The 21,537-nt window shown below is 38.7% G+C and overlaps 1 protein-coding gene across 2 annotated transcripts in view; it reads left to right on the top strand.

Moving 5' to 3' along the window:
- Positions 1 to 21,537, top strand: part of RSF1 (remodeling and spacing factor 1) — a 65,649-nt gene that overhangs the window by 21,430 nt on the left and 22,682 nt on the right. The window contains exons 1-9 of one of the 2 annotated variants that reach the window (XM_040054837.2): positions 849 to 947; positions 3,053 to 3,144; positions 7,457 to 7,549; positions 8,180 to 8,385; positions 10,309 to 10,466; positions 14,186 to 15,915; positions 17,950 to 18,147; positions 19,236 to 19,340; positions 20,685 to 20,764. In XM_040054837.2, coding sequence (XP_039910771.1) covers positions 3,088 to 3,144; positions 7,457 to 7,549; positions 8,180 to 8,385; positions 10,309 to 10,466; positions 14,186 to 15,915; positions 17,950 to 18,147; positions 19,236 to 19,340; positions 20,685 to 20,764 — 2,627 coding nt within the window. In that variant the 5' untranslated portion in view covers positions 849 to 947; positions 3,053 to 3,087. Of the gene's footprint in view, positions 1 to 848; positions 948 to 3,052; positions 3,145 to 7,456; positions 7,550 to 8,179; positions 8,386 to 10,308; positions 10,467 to 14,185; positions 15,916 to 17,949; positions 18,148 to 19,235; positions 19,341 to 20,684; positions 20,765 to 21,537 lie in introns of those variants that run through there. The other variant, XM_040054836.2, reaches the window with a different exon arrangement.

Genomic DNA, 21,537 nt, shown 5'->3' with positions numbered 1-21,537 from the left:
TGCTGTACAAATGCTGTTAGCCCTGTATACAGTCCTAGTGTTTTTTCCACTGCTTAGGCATATTCTGAGAAGGTTTTAGAGAAAGAACTCCTGTATTACTTTTCCAGAGAGATCAAAGTTTCATAAAAGTTTTAGAATATAACTCAGATTTAGAGGTTTGTTTTTTGTTTTTGTTTCTTTGTTTGTTTAATATGTTCCATCATGCTTTTTTGACCAGGACCTCACACACAATGGCAGTTACACAAGAATGATGCTGTGTATTGTTCCTTCCCTTATGTGAAATTTTTACAAGTGTAGAACATTCTTATACAAGTTCCTGAAATGAGTAATGCAGGTCCCACATGATGAAATTTTGCAAAGGAGATGATAGTCTACTGTTGTTATTTGCTGAAACCAGCCAGCAACACAACCCAAAATAATTATGTTCGTTCTCTTGGTGTTATGTTCTTTCTCTTCCATGTAGGAGTGAACGGTGTTGTAAAAATGATCCTTATTGATGTCTCAATTCAATGAACTCTTGTCAGGAATTCTCTCTATAGTCTGAACAAAAGTAAATTAATTTATACAAAAGTAAATTAATTTATGCAGGCTCAATGCATTTCTGAGAGGATTGAAGTATTAATTGTGTGTACTGGCGCAATTTTACTCAGTGCCAGCTGAGTGTGCTGGGAGAGATTTGCCACTACTCTTTAGCCTTCCTGGGCCATCTCCCTTAGCTGGTGTTTACACAAGTCAGGTATGTTATACTGTATTATTTACAGTTACTGTGGATTTAATATAGAGTTTGTTCCTCAGTCCTCTAGGCTTCTGCTCCTGTGGTTGTTGGGGCATGTGGCTGGTCAGGCTGCATTTCACACACTCCAGAGAGCAAACTAGACACCAGTTTTCTTCTCCAAACCTCCTGCCTCCTTCATTACTTGAGGGATTCCTCTCAGCGAAGGGAAGAGGTAAAAAGCCAGTCTAGAAATCCAGTCATTAATATTGTGTAATACATGGAAAGCGTCTTGAAAGGGTAGCAAACAGAGAATGGGTATGAAGTGTTTTGTGAAGTTTGTAGAAATTATCACATCAATACATCATGAAGATCCTAGAAATACAGGAGCTAAGATGCTGGAACTGAGAAAAGTGAGTTTTCCGTAGGTACTAACTCAACTCACAGGAAGTGCTGACCCAAGAGTGTGCATATTACTCCAGTTTTTAAAGTTTTTCATTTTCCCTAACACTGAAGCTCTAGCAGAGATTTTTGGTGACTGGGAATTTGATTATTTGAAACAAATCACCTGTGCTTCTTTAAACTAGGATTCCTATCAGTATGGACCCATAAAAAGAGGTCTGATTAAAAACAAACAAATAAAAAAGGATGCTGAACAAAAGCTTTGATTCAGCAAAATTTTGAATACCCTGGCTCAGTTCCATGTCACACAAACACAAGCAGAGGTTTAATTGTGTGACTTAACATAGATAGAATTGCTCATGTGTACAAAGTGCTTTGTGCTTAATTTTGTTAGTGCCAGCTGCTTGGCAGTTACTGGGGTTAAGACCTTTGATCTTGTTCCTTTTAAAATCTGTGTTAGTTCAGAATCATGAAAAGCATCAGTTCTCACGAAAAGCAAGGAGAGGTACTAGCTGAGTTCAATATGTAATGGAAATATTATATGCAAATGGAATATAATATAAGAAAACAAGTCAGGACTTGTTGCTTATGAATTATTTACACAGAAAAGAGGTCTCTTTGAGGGTAGCAGGCTGGTACTTTTTGTATTTATTTATTTATTGAAGGAGTTTGTGTATGAAATGTCTTTATTTCTGAAACAACACAAGCATTTTCCTCACTGATTTTTTTAGCAACTCAGTATGTTCACCTGTAAATCGAGGCATTTGACTGAAAGACAAAGAAAGGTTGGGAGAAGTCAAGTTAGATATTGAAAACATTCACACAGGTAATGTATAAATGAGTAAAAGAATGAACATCTCAGTGGTGTCTAGTTTAGAACAAACACATTTGATGTCCCAGCTGCTTATCCAGTGTCAAATAGTGTTATGGACCAGCAGAAAAATGGTAATCATAAATTATGAGGATAAAAGTTCTTGGCTTTAAAGCTTTCAATGTGTGTGCGCATGGAGTGCTGAAAATGCTTTTGGAACATAAAATTATATGCAAAGAACAGAGAAATGAAAATACTTGAAAACTTAATTTTTGAAGTTTTTCTCAGAAAATTACAGATGATAAAGCTGATGTCACTGGGCATGTAGAATTCCATTAATAATTATCAATTACATATTTTTTAGAAGTTATGCTACTCATTAATTTATAAAATCAATGTTCTGCAAATTTGCCACTTGGTGGTGCCAAATTGATTTATAAGTCACAGATGTGAGCTGAGACAAGCTGTTGAAGTTTCTGAGGAGCGTACACTAAGAAAGGCATACATTTGGTTGGAAAACTTTCATTTTGTGACAGCACTGGTACAGCTACTCTGCAGCACTTCTGGCAACCATACCTCAAGCCCCATATCTTGAGAACCTCTCTGTCCCTCCAGTACAAGGGAAAGTGTATAGCAAAGCTACATCTGTAAGAACAGAGTTTCAGGAACATTACTTTAATACCATGCACCTGGCGAAAAATAGTTTGGATGCAGTGATACTCCAGGCATGGGGCAGAATATGGCTTTGGGGTTTCTGGAGGCAGCTGCAGGTGTGCCACTTGCAGTATTTTTTTTTGTAGGTGTTTGAGTGGAGTAGTTCCGGTACACTTGTGGTTTTAACACTGCCAGAATTTCCACAGGTTTATCACTGAGCTCTATATCCTTGAATTGAAGGGTGATGATTATCCTAAATGTAAATCTAAACAAGACTCGTGATTGAATTAACCTTCCTCCATCTCTCAGTTGCAGGGTGGCTCTTCAGCAGGTTTCAAGTTTCTGTTTTATTAAAATGTCTTAATTTGTCACAGTGTTTCAGTGTTACCAGTGTTTAGCATTGAAAAATATTTGCACCAGACTTAACTACTTCTTTTTTGTATTTTTCTTTTTTCTCTCTCTCAATACCGCAGTCCCAAAAGAATTGGTGGAGCTTCACTTGAAACTGATGAGAAAGATTGGGAAGTCTGTCACAGCAGACAGATGGGAAAAATACTTGATCAAGGTACAAAATGCATGTTGTATTATTCTGCAATGCTGAATATGGTTGTGATGAGCAGTTGTGTGAGCAAGCCCTAGTATGAGCTACGGGAGCCTTGGGCTGTGCCAGCATCGACACGCATGCACCAGATCCCAGCTGAACATGCAGTCTGCCTAGGCTTGTGGAAAAAAAAGTCTCTGAAAATAGGCACCATCTTCTGCATGTTGAAAGAGTGTCCACCCTCACAACTGGCAGGAAAATACTTTCTTGAATATTAAGACCCTAAATAAAAAACATTTAGTAGCATGCAAATGGGTTAAATTGAGCAGAGATCTGTACAATAGCAGTTTATTTGTATATCACCTGTCCGAATATGATTTAATTACTGGGATTTGGCTGATACTCATACAGGAACCATGCGGATGTCTTACAGCATGTGTTAATATAAAAGAAAGTATTGCAGTGATTTATATCTGCATGCTCAGAATGGCACAGCTAAGATGAAAATGTAATTACGCATCAGTAAAAATAGAGCATCCCATTGTTTTACATAATTCTGTCGTGGTATTTTAATTGCAGCTGTGTCTTTGTTGACACTTTGCATACAAATAGTTTCCAGTTTAAATAATTTTCACTGCTTCAAAAAATGAAAATATATGGATAGTCAAAATTAGTAGGTTTTCATTTCCCCTCTGGATATGTTCCATGCGTCTTTTAATCCACAGAACTGTAATCTTGTTATTGTCTGTACAGCCATGATCACATCTTGCTTAGAAATACAGCATCGTGGTAATAGCAAATCATGGCACTTGGCAAATCCAGCTGCAGGTTTTCCCTTAAATGCTGTCTATAAACTCTACAGAGGTATGAATTTGTCTTGAGGTTCATGTACCCTTTAAGATGATGAAGTTTTTAGCTCTGGGAATGTGTTGAGGAATAACCTGCTAAAGGGCCTTTGTTAATTCTGACCTCTTAACCAATTGTAAAGCATTGATGATAACTTTTAAAAATAGTAATGTAATAATTTATGTAACTTGTGTATACTTTGTGTATTACTAAGTACTGTGGTTGCTGAATTGTGTTAAATTCCTTAATAAACCCAAAACCCATTGCAGAAAACTGAGAAAACCCAACTCTGACTTGTGAACTTATGTACTCCACTGGAGCCACTTAGCAGTTGTGTGGTAAGCAGAAAGCAGGGCGATTAAACGAGTTTGTGGGAGTAGTTTGGAAAATCTTCTTCAAAGCATTTTGGAAATTCTTCTTCAGGGAAGCAGTGAGGAAACCCTCCCTCAAACCCCTGTTAAGACCGAGTAAGTGTTAATAAATTCTACTTCATTTAACAGTCTCCAGAGCTAACTCGAAGCTTATTCTGGCCACTGGTTCAAAGGAACCTAGAAGAACAAAGGAATTAGAATATAACTAATTAGAAAGGTATGCTAATATTGTCCCCATTTCAAAGGAGTATGATTAATTTAGAAAAGCAAGGAAGAGTACTGGGAAATGCCGCAAAAGCCAGGAAAAACTGAAAAGGTGTGGAACCACTGAGAGCATTTTTCCTTGATGCCTGCAGTATTGTTCCACATATTATTGATGACACTCTAAGAGGCAAAGCTGACCTGTTTTTCCTTTGTTAGAAACTACTGATGTGTTGCTTTGATAAAACAGGGCCTGATATATCCTAGATGTTCTTATTTAGGCAGAAACTTTAGTGGAGGACATTCAGACTTAGATGCTCTTAATATTTATTCATGTATGTATTATTATATTTTGTTTCTATACCAACTAATTATAAAATGCATTTCACTTGACTGTTGTGCATATAAAGAGTATCGTAAAAATTGTCTCTAAGCTGTGGCTGCTATTTTGACAGATGGATGTATTTTGGGATAGTAACTGAACATGGTAGAGGATGGTTCTTTCCCTTCTCTCTTCTGGTGGTGAACCACCCAAGTTGGATCCACCAGAACATGCACTAGTCTTTATGGAAGAAAATGGCCATAGGTCTCTGTGAGTCTGACTTTACTCCTCTGCACAAGGAATGTCTTGTGGTCATGTGTGGCTGAGGTAAAGAAATGCCTGGTCCCAAGCACTCCAACAACACAGAGGAAGTGTCCATCTTCGCTGATTTTGAGAAACATGTAGTGAGGTCACATTGCAGGGTCTCCTGACAAAGTGTTTTACTTAAATATTGTCAAACGTAACTTAAATTTTTTTACAGAGAAAATTTCTCTGCACTGGTTCATCTGAAACCTTCAATCCAAAATCAGCACATTCTGAACACATTTCTGGTTGTTAGAAATTCAGGTGTCTGTAGTCCCACCCAAGGAGACTCTTCTATCAAGAAGATTCTTCTTTCATGTTCCTGTTTTCCTTGCTTAAAGCGAACATTTGGAACTCTGGTAATACTGTTGGATGCCATCATGGCTGCTTTGGGATTCTTTGAGAGATGTTTCAGCATTTCTTGCAGGGTGGGAACGTGCTGACCACTCTTAGTATGCAGAAGCCAGCAGTTCCTCGAAGCAGCAGCTTTGTGATCAATGTGAAACATCCTCTCTGGGAAGGTAGAGACTAAGATTTCAGCAGAGCCTGGATCAATGAGATCTGTAGTTCGGGGTTGTGACAGTACTTGTTGGGAAAAAGCACAATTATCTGGTTTTTAATTGTCAAAATGTAGTCATTTTGGTTTGAACAGATGCTTCATCAGCTCTGATGTCTCAAAGCTTTTGCTCTGACAGTCACACACTTCATAGCACGTGAAACTTCTCATTATTGCTCCCATACTTAATGAGTGAGTAAATAATGAACAGCAACTGGCATATGCCCTGAGCAAGGGTTTTGATATAGTTTCCCAGTGTTGTTCATATTACATGGTTGAAAAGGAGAGAGAAAGTGGAGTAGTCTCATCTTGTGAGCGAGCAGCAATTGTCTCCTGCTGTGAGCTTTGGCTTGGCATAAGAGAAGTCCCTGTGTAATATTCCTTAACCTCAGAGCAGGAAAAACTGCTCTTCAGCAGGATCCCTTGTGACCAGAGTGCTCTTCACTGTTCTCTGTAGGTCACAGCTTAAAATCAAAGTATGATTTATGGTGTGGCTGAGCTGACCTAACTGCAGGTGTACCCTTGTGCCACCTGAGAAGCAGTGTCAGTGCTAGGGCTAGTGGAGGGTTGGTGGTGTGGCTGTGGGGATGCGGGCGGGTAGCAGCCCCTTTGCTTAGCTGGAGTGGAGTTTTACGTTATGAATCAGTTAATCTGTACTTTTGCTGGGTGAAATTTAGGATTATTTTTGCTGCTGTTTCTAGAGACAGCTGCATTCAGATGTGATTGGCAGGTTTCTAAGTAGCTTGGTAACTGTATCTTATGTTTAATAATAATAATTTGTTAATTGGGAGACTGCACTGTTTTGATTGAGTCCAGCCTTGCAGACTGAAGGGCAGCAGTGCTTTATGCACTAGTTTGACAGCTGTGATTCAGCAGTGGCACTTCAAACTAATTCCAGCTGGAGGTGTAGCTGTGATCAGCTTTTGCCTCCTCATGGATATTTCCATTGGAATAGCCTCACTGACTGGAGATCCCTCCATGTGTCCTCAATTGATGAGCAGCTTGTGTCTTCATGAGAGTTGTCTTAAGCACATCTGAGTTGTTTAGGAGGAGAGGGAATTTCTTCTTCACCTTTATTATTGGAGCTCATGCTGATTCAATCTGTGTCTCCTCTACTGCTGCTTTTTCTTGTGATAGAATTTTTTCCCCCATATTGGTGTGGTTGGATTTATTCGCTTTAAATAAATTGAAGTTGGTTATGGTTACACTATTTTAAAAAATATTTGTCAAGCAGCTTGAAGTTCAAGATTTGTAAAGAATAATAATTTCCACAGTGTGGAGTGAGTAGCAGTTGTGTTTATCTGCCTTGCAGTTGAGGGACTTAGGGGGCCCCAAGAGACGCTGGCAACTTGTCTGCTAAGTGCTGCAAGGAGATAGAATAGGAAGTCGTGTCTGCTTGAGAGAATTTATATTCTAAATAGACAGAAATAAAAAAAATCTGAGATATGTGCACAGCAAAGACAATAATACCTTCCCATTCCAGAGTCATGCTACCTAATTTAGGATGTTTAGAGAGTGTGGTGATCAGGACCTTGATGATCTCCTCTTCCATGAAAATTCAACAGCGGTTGCTAACGTGCCTCAGTTTTACTTTTTGTTTTTCTGTAAGACTTTCTGACTGCAATCCCAGAGATATCATGTATAATTAATTACTGTAGTAAGGTGCTGCTAATAAAAAAGTTTTAAGTTGCTTTTTTTCTCCTAACCTTAGAAATCTGCTTATTTCATTTGTAACAGATATGTCAAGAATTCAACAGCACTTGGGCTTGGGAGATGGAAAAAAAAGGATACCTAGAAATGAGTGTGGAATGCAAACTGGGGATTCTGAAGGTACACATTCATTAGCTAAGGTTCTAAATTACTATTTCCTCACTCACTTAAGAGGTCTTACAAATTTAGCTTGACTGAACCATAAGAGCATATGTTAAATACAGAGCTGATCTTGGAACAGACATAATATTATTCATTGTAGTGGGGTGGACCCAAACTGCATGTAACACTTTGTTTGCATGTTTTTCACACTTTGTATGAAAATAGTCTCGTGCTTACTGCTCTGTCAAGAGCTCTTTGCCTGTGCGATACACACTTTAAAATGTGTTTGTTACCTTGCTGAATTCCAAAGGCAAAATGGGATTTCATCTTCTGTGGTCAAAATTGTCAGGGTTGGTTCCAAGTTATGTATGGGCTCTATTGTAGAGTGAGATAATTTGTACTATGTAATAAAAATTGAGAATGAGCTTTCTAAATTTGCCAGGTTAAAAAAAACAAAACCAACCCAAACCCCCTTGTATCTTATTTAAAAGCAGTATGGTCTGGGAAAAAAACGATAGCTACAGCTGTCACACAGATCCAACAGAGAGAGGCCTAAAAACAAGTTCCAAATCACGCTGAAATGAAATGAGCTGATTTTCTTCTTTCTGTTTATATTCTTGATACTTACCAGTCTTTCTACTTTTTCAGTATCTCTGTGAATGTCAGTTTGATGACAATCTTAAGTTTAAGAATATCATTAACGAGGAGGATGCTGACTCCATGCGTTTGCAGCCCATTGGTCGGGACAAGGACGGCCTCATGTACTGGTATCAGCTAGATCAAGAGCATAATGTCAGGATGTACATAGAAGAACAGGATGACCAGGATGGATCCACATGGAAGTGCATTGTTAGGTATTCCTTTTTTTTTTGTTTTGTTTTGTTTATAGGGGGGGCGGGTTTAGCTATTTGTGACTTGTGCTCAGAAATGTATTTCAATAAATCTTCATTTCTGACACGGTAGGATTCATGACAGTGGGATTTTTGCATTGACATCTTTGTTCTGGTGAAAAATCATGTACAGAAATAACTCAAAAATTTGTTGGTAGCAGCCATCACATAATTTGTTTCCTGCTAGTTCAAGCTACAGTGAATATATAGAAAGGATAGCAAGAAAAGACTGTCTTGAGGATGATGGCTCCATATTGCTTCCTGGCCAGCTAAATGCCTTAGATAATAGAATACTCATGCTTCTTTAACTTTAGGAAAGCTACAAGTGGACAGATTTGTTCTTGGGGAAGTTATATTGCAATTACTGCTGTTGGAAAGAATCCAGAGTAGGCTAAGGAGATGCTCAGAGGTCTGGAGCACCTCTCCTATGAAGGCAGGCTGAGAGATTTGGGGTTGTCCAGCCAGGGGAAGAAAAGGATTTGGGGAGAACTCAGAGCCCTCCCTAGTGCCAAAAGGGGAGAGGAATTTGTTACAGAGGCATGTAGTGGCAGAACAAGGGGGAATGGCTTCAAACTGACAGAGGGCAGGTTTAGATTTGATACGGAGGAATTCTGTAAGAGTGGTGAGGCAGCAGCGCAGATTGCTCAGAGAAGCTGTGGCCACCCCATTCCAGGAAATGTTCAAGGCCAGATTTGATAAGGCTTTGAGCAACTTGGTCTTGGAGATGTTCCTGCCCATAGCAGGGAAGTTGGAACATGATAGTCTTTGAAGATCCCTTCAAACCCAAACTGTTATTTACACTACCATGACTTCAGTAACCGAGGGAGTCACACAGAAATGTTTAAACCACTATCAAAGAGCCATAAAATGATAAGCAATATCTTTTGTTATTGTTACATGTAGACAGCTGTAGTGGGGGAATAAAGTAGATGTATCCAAACAAACAGATCAAGAGCTGATTCATGCATCATCCATCTCTTCTGTGCATTGTAGACTCCAAAATTCATTGCCAAAAGAAGAAACCTTCTGCTGGGAAGGTTCTAACACTCAACACTCACAGCAGAAAACCACAGTAATGCATTAAGAAGTCTGAAATGGTTTTAAAACCTGTGAGACTCCACATGCTGCGATTGTTGCAGGCTTCCTTTCTTTCTGTAAACCTGGAGAAAACAAATTGCTGAACATTGACTTTGACAAATAGATGTGAGAGCCTTATTATTCTAGTCCGTAAAGAAAGCAGTGACTGTTCAACGTTGGATCAAATTCTTTATAAATTAAGGGGTTTTTTTTCAATAGTTGGATGTATAGTTTAAATAAGGAGTTACAGTGCACTGAGATTCATGCTCATGCAGATGTTCACCAACATTTTTTGCTGTTATGAGTTGATGGAGTTTTCTAAACAATTTGGTGTTTGTTGCATGTGCTTAGGATAAGCACTTCCAAAAAGTATTTGTTGTATGCTTTTGCAAATTTCACCCAAATGATATGGTTGCTGCTTTGGTGCATGAGCAGGGAGCTGTAGCTTGTTCTCTGCTGAGAGAAAAAAAGAAATAGCAAAGAATAATCAGTGATGGTTAATGAGAGGATAATAAATAACAGAATAATAGTAGCAGCTTGGATCCAGACCCAGCAGAAATTAAGATAGGTAAGTAGATATGGTCCTTCCAGAAGCATAATTTTATTTTGATATGGATAAATTGAAAGGTTTCTGACTGCAAAGGCGCAGCCACTGGTGGGTCAAGTATTTCACTGTGCTTGTGTTTTCACCATATAACTCTATACAATTTCCAGGGTAATTAATTGAAGCAGATGTTTGTTTATTCTTTCTGAATCCCTTTGGGGTAAGTAAGTGGCTTATCAGGCAGTGTGTTTTTCTCTTCTCTCTAGAAACCGCAATGAGCTTGCCGAGACCCTTGAGCTCTTGAAAGCACAAATTGATCCTGCTCTGTTGAAAAACAACAATTCTCAGCAGGAGAATTCATCACGTGAAAGTCCAAGCATAGAAGATGAAGACACCAAAAAGGGTGAAGAAGCAGCTACACAAGGTTTTCTGCTTTCTTTTCTCACACTTTAAGTGTTTTGCTGTGACAGTGTTAGAATTTTCAGCTTCACAAAAAGTTTGTGTTAGATTAGGACTTAAAAAAAGTAAATCAAGTAAATATTGAATGCTTTGAAATTCTGAATAAATTTGGAGGTTTTTCAGTACATATTTAATCTCAAACATTTATTTCTAGGAAGAGAGCTGTGTAAAAAACCATTTTCTCAGTAACTTTTTTTTTCTGTACATTTCGTAAAATGTAAATGCTTGTTATTGTATGTTTTTATGGGGCATTGAACTGCTGCCAAACTTCTCCTGTTTTAGCAACATTAAAATTTGAAAAAGAAAAAAATCTGCTTGTGCAATGCCATGATTGAAATCAAGACAGTATTGGATGTGGTGTTTATTCTTTTGAGTTAGAATCAGAAAAAATATGGGTTATTTCCTCATGTTTCACAGTTGACACAATATTTCAAGAAGACATGAGCTTAAATTTAAACAACTTAAAATGCTAAAACATTGTAGAAGCAAGGTTGTCCTTATCTGCCTCCATTATGTTGTTGTTATTAATATCACAGAATTATTTAGGCTAGAAAAGATCTCCAAGATCAAAGCCAAGAACATTTTTCCTTCCTTACTATCAAGTCATTGCACATATTTAGTAACTTGCCTGACTTGTTGGTTTGTGCATTGGTTTTGCTAAGTATCAGTGAGCCCCAGGTATTTGACTTCTTAAGAATCTGTTCTTCTTTCGGGTCATGAAAAACTAGAAGCTTGTTATCCCAAGTAATTTTACCCCAGTTTTACTTCCAGGTCTTATTGTTTTGTTAAAATACAGGAAAATATTTTTACAATCAGAAACAAAATTTAGGTATTCCAGTGTGTTATTACGTGTTTCTACAGATGTGTAGAAGTTAATTGGATATATGAAATTAGCCAAGGCTTGTCTTGGTTTTGAGTATCAAAGAGAAGGAATTTGTATTCTCCTTCTTTGCAACAAGCAGTGTAGAACAGAAGAAATAAATAAACATTTAGATAAAATTGGCCTTGTTGTGGAAGTACTAAGAGATGATTGTAGAAATGGCAGTAAATTGTGACAAAGCCCAGCAGAATTGTCTTTCAGTCTAAGGCATTTCCAGTATCTAACTCTGCATGTAAGTGCCAACAGAACCTGCATAGTTTCCAACACTGCAGAATTAATTCCATGTATTGATTGTGCTTTTATCTCAGTCAAGCCAACTTAAATCATCTGATTGAGACCTCTTCTGCTGATATGATTTTGCTTTACTTTGAATTCAGGAGCAGCCATTTGAAAACATACCCAAATCTATACTGTAGATAATTCCCCAAATCCTGTGGCACGTTCACCTGGCTCAGTACTTGCATTAGGCTGTGTATTGGTGTAAAATCACCTCTAGGCACTAGCTGCAGAATCATGGAGTAGTTTGGTTTGGAAGGGACCTTTAAAGGCCATCTAGTCCAACCTCCCTGCAATGAGCAGTGACATATTCTACTGGATCAGTTTGTGCAGAGCCCCATCCAGCCTGACCTTGAACACTTCCAGAGATGGAGCAGCCACAACTTTGCTGTGCAACCTGTGCCTCACCACCCTCACAGTGGTAAAGAGGAGATTTTTTTTTTAATATCTAATCTAAATCTCCCTTCTCTTAGTTTAAAGCTCTTCCCCCTTATCCTGTCACTCCATGCCCTTATCAAAGTCTTGTATGACCCCTTTAAGTACTGGGAGATGCTCTAAGGTCTTTCCAGATCCTTCTGCAGGCTGAACAAACTGTCAGCCTGTTTCCATGGCAGAGGTGCTCCAGCCCTCTGAGCATTTTCATAGCCTCACTCCTACAGGTCCATGTCCTGTGTAATGAATAATGAAATTATTTACATTTTCAGTGATTTGAATGCTGTCAGTGTGTCACAGAACATTCCTTAGAGCCTTTCAGTCGAGAAACTGTGCTATTTCCTCCTTGTAGTCCAGGGATTGCACTGAAACCCCTATTAAGATGCAGGGAAAACATGCTGGAAGACCTGACATTTGTTGGCTTTGGCTGTTTTCCACATATCATTAAATTAGTGCATGGAAATACATGGTAACCTAACCCAGTGCTTACTGGCCTCACTGATTGACTCTAGTTGTGTTTAGGAGAGCCTGTGCATTGAGTAATTTTGTGTATGTGTGGAATGTTTTGTGATTAGTTCAGGGAGTTAAACTAAAGAACATCTGCTGATTTTTGGTATGGAGAGGTTTTGGGATTCTGGTGATCCTTGATGGAGTTTGGGAGGAAGCAGTAGGTGATGGGAAGAAATGGCTGAGCAAAGTTTAGACAGACAGAAATAAAGGGAAAGTGGAGGAATTTGGACACAGAGAAAATACCTCATTCTCACTGTTACAGATAGATATCTTTGCAGAGGCACTTACAGGGGCTCTGAGTGTGGACCACTTCTATGAAGGGGGAAAAACCAGCCTTGAGCCTTCAAAATGTGCACCTCTGAAACAACTTACCACTTCTGGAGCCTTAGAGATACATCTTTACTGTACTGATACTGAGATTTATATGGATACATGCCTTGTATTTGAAAATACAAGATCTGTGAATTCCTCCTCACTATTCTTTTCTAAAACACTTAATTTCTTTGATGTAATTGTTAGCTGTCACGTCCTTTCCCCTGTATATTTCTAACCACTTTTGGAAGCTCACATCATGCAAAAAACTAGCTCAGTTAGAGAGGTGTGAGGTAGAAGGAAAAAACCCATCTTTTTGTTTGCAGTTGTGGCACGCTTGCAAAAGCATCTTCCAGGTGGCAGGAGCTGCTGTTCTGGTATATACAGTGCTGTTGTATTTGCTTTTTCTAATTAGTTCTATTTCTGGCTGACACAACATGGTTGGTAAAGTAAGAAAACCTGAAGTATCAAGAGGCTGTGGTAAAAATAAATAACAAGCTGAAGTGCATAGAGACAAAATAGCTGTATGGTTTATTCTAGGTAATGGAACTATATTTCAAGCCCTAATGATCTAAAACTGAGTTAGCCAGGTGGAATAACCTGATTCTTAAAGCTGTGCAGGTTTCTTGGAATATGGTACTATTCCTTGCTTGTTTTAAAAACAGCAGATGAAGTGAGTGTAAAATATTGTCTGCATTTAGGAGATGTGGGCATTGCCTGGAGAACCTAGATGAATTTTGCCGTAAATCATAATGCTGAATGTCTTTTCTCTGAACTGTTGAAATATAGTAGTTAAGTATATCTTGAAATAAAAACATGTACAAACAGGGGACTCATTTCTGTGAGAAATTTCTCTTGAAGGCCATGGAATCTTATACCATGTTCAGTTTTCTGAAATAGTCCAGAAACTCAAGTGGTATTTCATGCCTCTGCCTAGGTTTTATGTATCCTTTGGATGTATTATAGTATTACTGAAGAAGGAACTGAGATGTGTGTTGAAAGAAGCATATATCTAGAGTTCTGCTGCTGGCTTCTGAAATTTAGGTTTATCTTGGTACATAACTAAACTGAACGTGGTTCTATAGCTAAAAATTGTCAACTCACTTATTTAATGAGTATTATAGAAGCCAGATTTCTACAAATTCAGTGAGAGGAGAGTCCTTTGTGCAAGACTTGGACTGTTGGGTTTGTTAGATATGCCTCTGTTTTGATGAAGTTCTTTGTTATCCTGTAAGTCCCTTGGTTGTTTCATAGCTGTTTTTCTCTGTCAACAGAAAATCAATTGAAAATCAAAGAAGAAAAAGAGGAGGTAGAGGAACAGTCAGTGGAATCAGAAAGCCTTCCTCCTCCTGTGGTCAAAGAAGATGAAAATGCACTTAAAATTGAGAAAGTGGAAGAAAAAGAAATTATAAAATTGCCAGTAATAGTGAAATTAGAGAAACCTTCAGAATACAATGAAGAAAAGCAAACTGTCAAGGAAGAAAGTGACTCCTTTAAGGAAAATGTCAAGCCTGTTAAAGTAGAGGTGAAGGAAAACAAAACAGAATCCAAAGACCTAAAAGAAGTAAAAAGCTGTATGGACAAAATAGCAGTTCATGAGCCAGAGAAGTTAGAATTTTGTGTTAATGTCAAAACTCCACAAGAAATTGTGGAGAAATCTGTGGAAGAAAATGAAAAACTTAAAAATGACCAACAGGCAAAAATACCCCTTAAAAAGCGGGAGATCAAACTGACAGATGACTATGACAGTCCAATAAAAGGGCCCCTGTGTAAGTGTGTTACTCCAACAAAGGATGTCTTGAAGGAAGAAGGGAAACCAGAAGAAGAAGCTTTTAAGAGAGTCCCTACCATTACTGCTCTATGTCCTGATGGGAAAGTGCTAGTAAATGGAGAGGTTAGCTGTGAAAAAACAACCCCGAGCGTCATACAAAATAATAAGTCAGAACACTCTGCTATTGCTGTGGAAGACAGCACCTCATTAAAAGAGAAAAATGGAAAAAGTGGGGAAAAAGTATCAGACTCCCTAAATTCTGTTAGTAAAATTATAAAAACCTGTGAGATTGAAAAAAATTCTGTAACTGTACTGAAAGAGATCGGGGATGTGGTCTCTGAGGTTTCTAATCAGAAAGTGCCTTCAAAGGAGGAATCTAGTCCTGTGGAAAAAGAGTCCCTTGACAGCACAACTACTGAGACAATAGCAGAAGAATCTTCAAACTCTGAAGACTGTGCCAAAACAACTGAAGAGAAACAAGCCGCTGATCTGAGAAACGACAGCCTGCCACCACCCAAAGAATGTTCAGAGAAGCTAGAGATGTCTCCAGATGCAACTGCTCCTGCAGAACTGCCTACACTTGCACTGGCTGGTGAAGAGACTTTGAAAAGTAAAGATGAGCCTGAGGAGAAAAACGACTCTCCAAACGTTGCTGAGATACCTCCTGCATCCACTTCACCTGTTACAGTAGAGAAACCTGTTTCAGAAAAGGAGGACTCGGATAGTAAATTGGTTCTGCCTGAGGAGAGCAAAGTAGAAGAAAAATCCAGCCCTGAAAAAAAAGAGGAAGAGACAGAAACTGCCAAAACAGAGCCTGATAGATTAGATGATGCTCATGCATCTAATCTAGAGGACTCCTCGGAGAGTAAAAAGGAATCTCCAGTACCTAAAAGCAAATTTAAGTATAAGCTAGTTTCTGAAGAAGAAACCTGTGCAACAGAGAATAAGGAAATAACTTCTGAAAGACAAAAAGAAGGAATTAAATTAACAATCAGGATCTCTAGTCGGAAGAGAAAGACAGAAACACCGCCAGAAGAGGTCAGCATTGGCCGCACGTTAAGGCGGTCACCAAGAATATCCAAGCCTACTCCGAAGGTGGTGGAGACTCGGGATCAGAAGCCTGAGAAGAAGCGACCTGAAGAGGAGGAGGAGAAACCTGCAGCAGCACAGAAACCAGAACGAAAAGAAGATGCAAAGAAACAAGAGAAGGAGACAAATTCTAAAGTTAACAAGGTAAATACAGTTTTATTACTTGGGAGTAAAGAAAACTCCCAATCTTACCTATAAGGAGAATATACTTCTACTTACGGGTACTGAGGATTATGTTCCTTTGGTCAGCTTTTGCAAGAAACTAGCTTTGCAATCCAGTTAGTGGACTCAACCAATTTAAAAACAACTCCTAGGAGAGTGCTAATATCCGTTGACTTTTTATAAACTTTGACAGTTTATAAAATCTGTCACTTAAACCAACCTAAGTACACCAAATCCAGCTGAGTGAATTCTTCTGAAAACTGGTGTGATCAGATGTGAATCTGTCTGGCTGTATGGATGAATAGAGACTTGTACCCCCTCTGGATTTACTAGATGGATACTTGTTGGTCAGAATGATCATAAGCTAAAAAGGAACCAAATGGGGAAGAATAAAAAAACTATGACTTCTGTTTCTAGGTGAAGCTAAAGGTTTTGTTGTGGTGAATTAATGACATCATTTAGCTTTTCTCAAGTGTGATACACATTTTAATGTGGGTACAGGTATTTTTTTCGTATTAACTTCTGTTTATGCAAAATGAATCTTTAAAAGTACGTGAGGTAAATATATCACAGAAAGTTAAACATACATTTGTATGGTGTGCTTCTGAGACTGTACTTACAAATAACCCTTTAATAATTTAACTTCTGTTTTCTTTGGGTATGCAGCACAAAATGAAAGAGAAATAATGAGTTTGTATTTTTAAGTGCACTTTTTTACACCAACTTGAAAAATCCTATTAATTTTCCACTGCAACATATTTTTGATAGATGTAGTTTTCCCAAAGCATTCACTCATTTAGCAAGTTTCTTTCACATACTGCTACATTGGATAACCTCAATAAAATGAACAAAGCAGTTGATTCTTCAGTGAATGGTAAGATCTATACTGAAAAATTCTGTCACATGCATGGAGAAACAAAACCCGAATTTTTCATTTAAAGATTTTAATTTAAAAAGAAAACATGTGAAAGTAAGAGTGATTTTAAGTCCTAAAAGTCATTAGAATTTTGAAGTACTGTTGCTACAGGTGTTTTAACTGTTTTAACTTGATCTCTATCTGTGAAAGATCAAGAGATTTAAAGATGTTTACCTTTCTAGAGAGATTTTAAAATAATTATGATAGAGGAAGAAGTTTGAGGCTGTTAAGCTTCTGCCATTTAAACAGGATGAAGAATACCAGGATCTTTAATAGCTTACTTTATATCTTGGAGTTCCTTTTCTTTTTAAAGATGGGCCTTATGAAAACCTGATTTGAAATTTTGATGCTGTATGATGAATCCATAGCTTAAACTTAGACTATTTTTTTCTGTTTGACATATTGTTCTTAATTGAAAATATCTTGGTTGCACATAGTAGTTTAAATAATTCAGAGTGGTCTTCTGAATTTTAATTGAAACCTGTTTTTCATTCAAAATATTTTCATTCATAATATGGTATATGATAGAAGGGGGTAGATGCCCCTTTGGTTAGCAAAAAAGAAGCACCAACTGAATCATGTTTCACTTATGAAAAAGAATGAAATGTATAAATGTGAAAGAAGACCTAGAAAGAAATTATGCACTTAAAAGGTGCAGTGATCTTATTTCAGGAACAAACACATTTTCTAACGTAAAATAAGATGCATAAACTCTTTGTGGGGGACAGTTGGGAGAAAAAAAGATTCTCTTTGGATCATCAGAAAGTTTTTAACTGTGGAATTTACCATGTTCACTATGAAGTTGGCCATGTCAGAATAGAATAAAAGGGGCTCAGTGGAAAAATTTGTCTTCCTACTTTTAAATCTTTTTGAAAATTTCTTTCTTCATGTAGATGCATTTTTTTTCCCCCTTTATTTGGTTGCATTTTAAGGATCTTGGAAAGACAATATATTCATTGAAATGCTCTGCTGTAAATTTACTGCAGCTGTTCTGACTGAAATGAATCACTTCACTCTGGAGGCAAATCTTTTTTTAAGATCTAGGAAGAAACTCTGGGTTTCCTTTGTGTTTTTTTTTTCTTTGAAATGGTGTCTCATAGAGAAACAAAGTTCGGTGGACAGGTACGCGGACACGTGGCAGGTGGAAATACTCAAGTAACGAAGAGACTGAGGACTCTGAGAGTGAAAAAAACTCCGAGGAGGAGGAGGAAGAGGAGGAAGAGGAGGAGGAAGAAGCTCCACCTGCTGATGACGATGAGCCCTGCAAGAAGTGTGGCCTTCCCAATCATCCTGAGCTGGTAGGTTTTTGGGGAAAGCTTCTGAAGGTTTTGTCAGATTCGGTGAATTGGCTTTGATGGTGTCTGAAGCGCATCATCCTTCAGGGTGGCCCTATGTAGGAGAGTATCTTCTGGGTTTTAGCTGGTAAACTCAGGAGCAGATGAGTTACCTGTAATAAGGAGGGAAGGAAGTTATTTTTCCTGTTTGCCAAAAGAAAAACAGCATCTTTTACGAGGTGTAACGCACCTTAGCCCATTGAGAATCAGTCTGGGTGAGCCTTTGAGGTTGTGCCTGCAGTTGCAATGAACACAGAGGAAGCAACATTAAAAAGACCCCCAGCAGTGTGATGCCTGCTTTCCAAGGCATCAGTGACATAGCCACATAGTTGCATAGTCATCTTCATTGGATGTAGCTGCATCTGACCCTGAGGACTGAGTACAGTGAAATCCCAGACAGAGCACAACAATATTTTGCTATTTCTCACGGTTCTCATTTATTTGCGGTAGATACCATCATGAATTCCTCCATTCATCTGGAAAGTCGTCCTGTGCAGTCCTGATATGAATCCAAAAAAAAGCCCTTTCTTGGGTATTTGACAGGTGTCCTGGCATAGCTGAGAGAAAGTTTGACCTTTAGGATGTTAGAGATAAATATTTCAGAAGATATACACGCAGCTTATGCCAGCTTTGTTCTCAAGTTTTGTGGAAAAGGATATCTCGAATTTTACCCAACTAAGTATGAACTTTTAGTAGTTGCCTAGCTGTGGATGCCCTCAAGCCTGCAAGACTTAGTCCCCACTACCTAGGTCATAAAATTACCTTGACTGAGGAAAAAGGCCAGGCTTACTGCTTAAGAGTGCACAGAGAAAACAGGTAATACCACATCTTGTTCAGATGGAGTTTTCCACTTAGTCTAGAATCTGGAAAGCATTACCAGATCGTACACTAAGGGACACCTAGTCTACGTAGTCCAGTAATACTGAGTACTGAGAAGATACAGTAGGAGGAAATCTGGCGTTAGCATGGAAAATCAGATGAATAAACTATAGTTCTGAAGCTTGTTACATGGGAATGCCACAAGATACTCATGACGTGTTTTGTTTGCACAGATTTTGTTGTGTGACTCTTGTGACAGCGGCTACCACACAGCCTGCCTTCGCCCTCCGCTGATGATCATCCCTGATGGAGAGTGGTTCTGCCCACCTTGCCAGCATGTATGGTTCCTTTGTGACTTCGCTCTTCTTTGCAGCTTTCTTTGTGGTTGTGGAGATTGGCTGGGACTTTCACAAGTCCTTCCTATAACCTTTTTTGTCTGTTAGCAAATAGACTGGGATGAATGGTAGGACTGCTGATCTTCCCTCCCATCCATTAGTAAAACTGAGTTTGTGACGTGGTTTTCTGTTTCTTTGTTTTGCTAGTGATGAGTGACTGTGTGTTGCTGATTTTTACATGGGAATCTCCAGTCACACTGATTATCTCCCATCTCTGATTAAATGACAAGACTAGTATAGTATTAAAGATATAATGTATTAATTTTTCCCCAAAGAAACATGTAAGTTATCATCCAGGAGGCAGAAGCAGTAGGTGACAAGGGATGGATCAGTGGCCAGAGTAAGCAGCTGTTTCTAAAGTGATATTCCCTCTTCAGAGACATTTGCTCAGAAGCTGGTTAGAGAAAGCTGCTGCTACTGATGAATCTCAGGGTATAGTTTGTCTCTGCTGGGAAAGCCAGGGTTGTTCTAGCCAAGGATTAGACAAGTATGAACCCTTATTCCAAGGTCAGAAGCAGGGTTGGCGCTTGGGAGGATAAGCAGAAAGTGTGTGATGCTGCTCTTGTTAAATTAATGGGAAACCATTTGTACACATTTTCAGAATTGCCTGCCTGATCTCAACCCCCTTCCTTTGTTTTAGAGAAATTCTGTACCAAAAGGGCTGTTGCCTGACAGTAAGCTAGTGACATTGAGCATGATATGATATGACTCTATTTGGTGTTGATTTCTAGTTGTCTTCTGAGGAGTGTTTTTAAGTAGTGATGATTTTGAATATGTAAGAATGTTTTTGTACACCTGTAGTTATGGCATATCCTTGTTCTGTTGCTGTCAAAGTACTCTTTGGTATGAAAAATGACAGATGTGTAAAAGGATGAAGAGCATCCTTGGAAATAGTATAATGAGGGCATTAACCTGGACTAAGGCACGATTTGTCCATTAAAAGTCATTTTTGCATACAGCTCCTTGAGTATTTGGTAAGAAAATGATCCTAAAGTGTATCTCTACTTTTTGCTGCAGTGTCCACTGAACTTACCTAGTTCTAGCCTCCTTTGCCCTGGGCAGGGACACCTTCCACTAGACCAGGTTGCTTAAAGTCTCGTCCGACCTTGACTTGATGCTGGAGCTCATGTTTTAAAAAGATTTTATTAGCGTTGTCATTGAAGAGGAGCGTCCAGTGTAGCAAGGCTTCTTCCAGATACAGACTGAGTGAATGAAGAGTCTGGATGTTAGTTCAATGTGAAAATAGCTGGTTATGAAATAAACTAATACTGTTTTTCCTTCCTTTAGAAATTACTCTGTGAGAAACTAGAGGAACAATTACAAGATCTGGATGTTGTCTTAAAAAAGAAGGAGCGTGCAGAACGCAGGTACAGTTGTTAGGATGCAGTCAGAGCAGTGCTGTGCAGGGGGTGGTAATAATTGAGCAAGCATTAAAATAACTGGGGAGAAAAGCAGTGAAGACACTGGGAATTGCTAAGGCAAATTTTGACTTTCCACCAATTGTTCCTGACTCAATGCTGGGACAGCTTGCCAGAAGGGAGGAAAAGCACCACAACTGGAAAAGATAAGCAAATACATTTGTACTAAACTTTGGTTAAAGTGCCTGAACACAAGTTTGAGTTTCTTGTACCAATAGTTAAAGGGTTTCCAGCACTGGTTCAGCTGACTGTCAGTTGTGTAGAGTTCCTGCTCTAAGCAAGTTTAAAACTTAACTTTGCTCCAGAAGTCATCCGGATTATTGTGGGATTTGAGAGTTGTTGCTTCAGATTCTGTTAAAGTCTGCCTAATGTACAAGATTATGCAGCAACTGCTGTAGGGCAGTGAGTCAGTGATCACAGAATCACAGAATATTCTGAGTTGGAAGGGACCCACAAGGATCATGTCAAGGTTCAGCTCTTCTGAAAGGCCAGTGCAGGGATTGAACCCACAGCCTTGGCATTACCATCACCCTGCTCTGACCAGCTGTCCACCCCTGCCATTACCAAAGGCTAAATGCAAACGTATTTACTGCAGTTAGGAACAACAGCCTTAACACTCGGAACATTCTATTGGCAGTTTTCAGACCTGGAAATGAGGGACACGAAACACAGTCTGCATAATTTATACCTTTTAGGACATATATTGAGTACTTTGCAGAATT

Source organism: Hirundo rustica, chromosome 2, assembly GCF_015227805.2.
Source record: "Hirundo rustica isolate bHirRus1 chromosome 2, bHirRus1.pri.v3, whole genome shotgun sequence".
Taxonomy (NCBI): domain Eukaryota; kingdom Metazoa; phylum Chordata; class Aves; order Passeriformes; family Hirundinidae; genus Hirundo; species Hirundo rustica.
The sequence above is the reverse complement of the archived record's forward strand: the minus strand, read 5'-3'. Positions and strand labels throughout refer to the sequence as shown.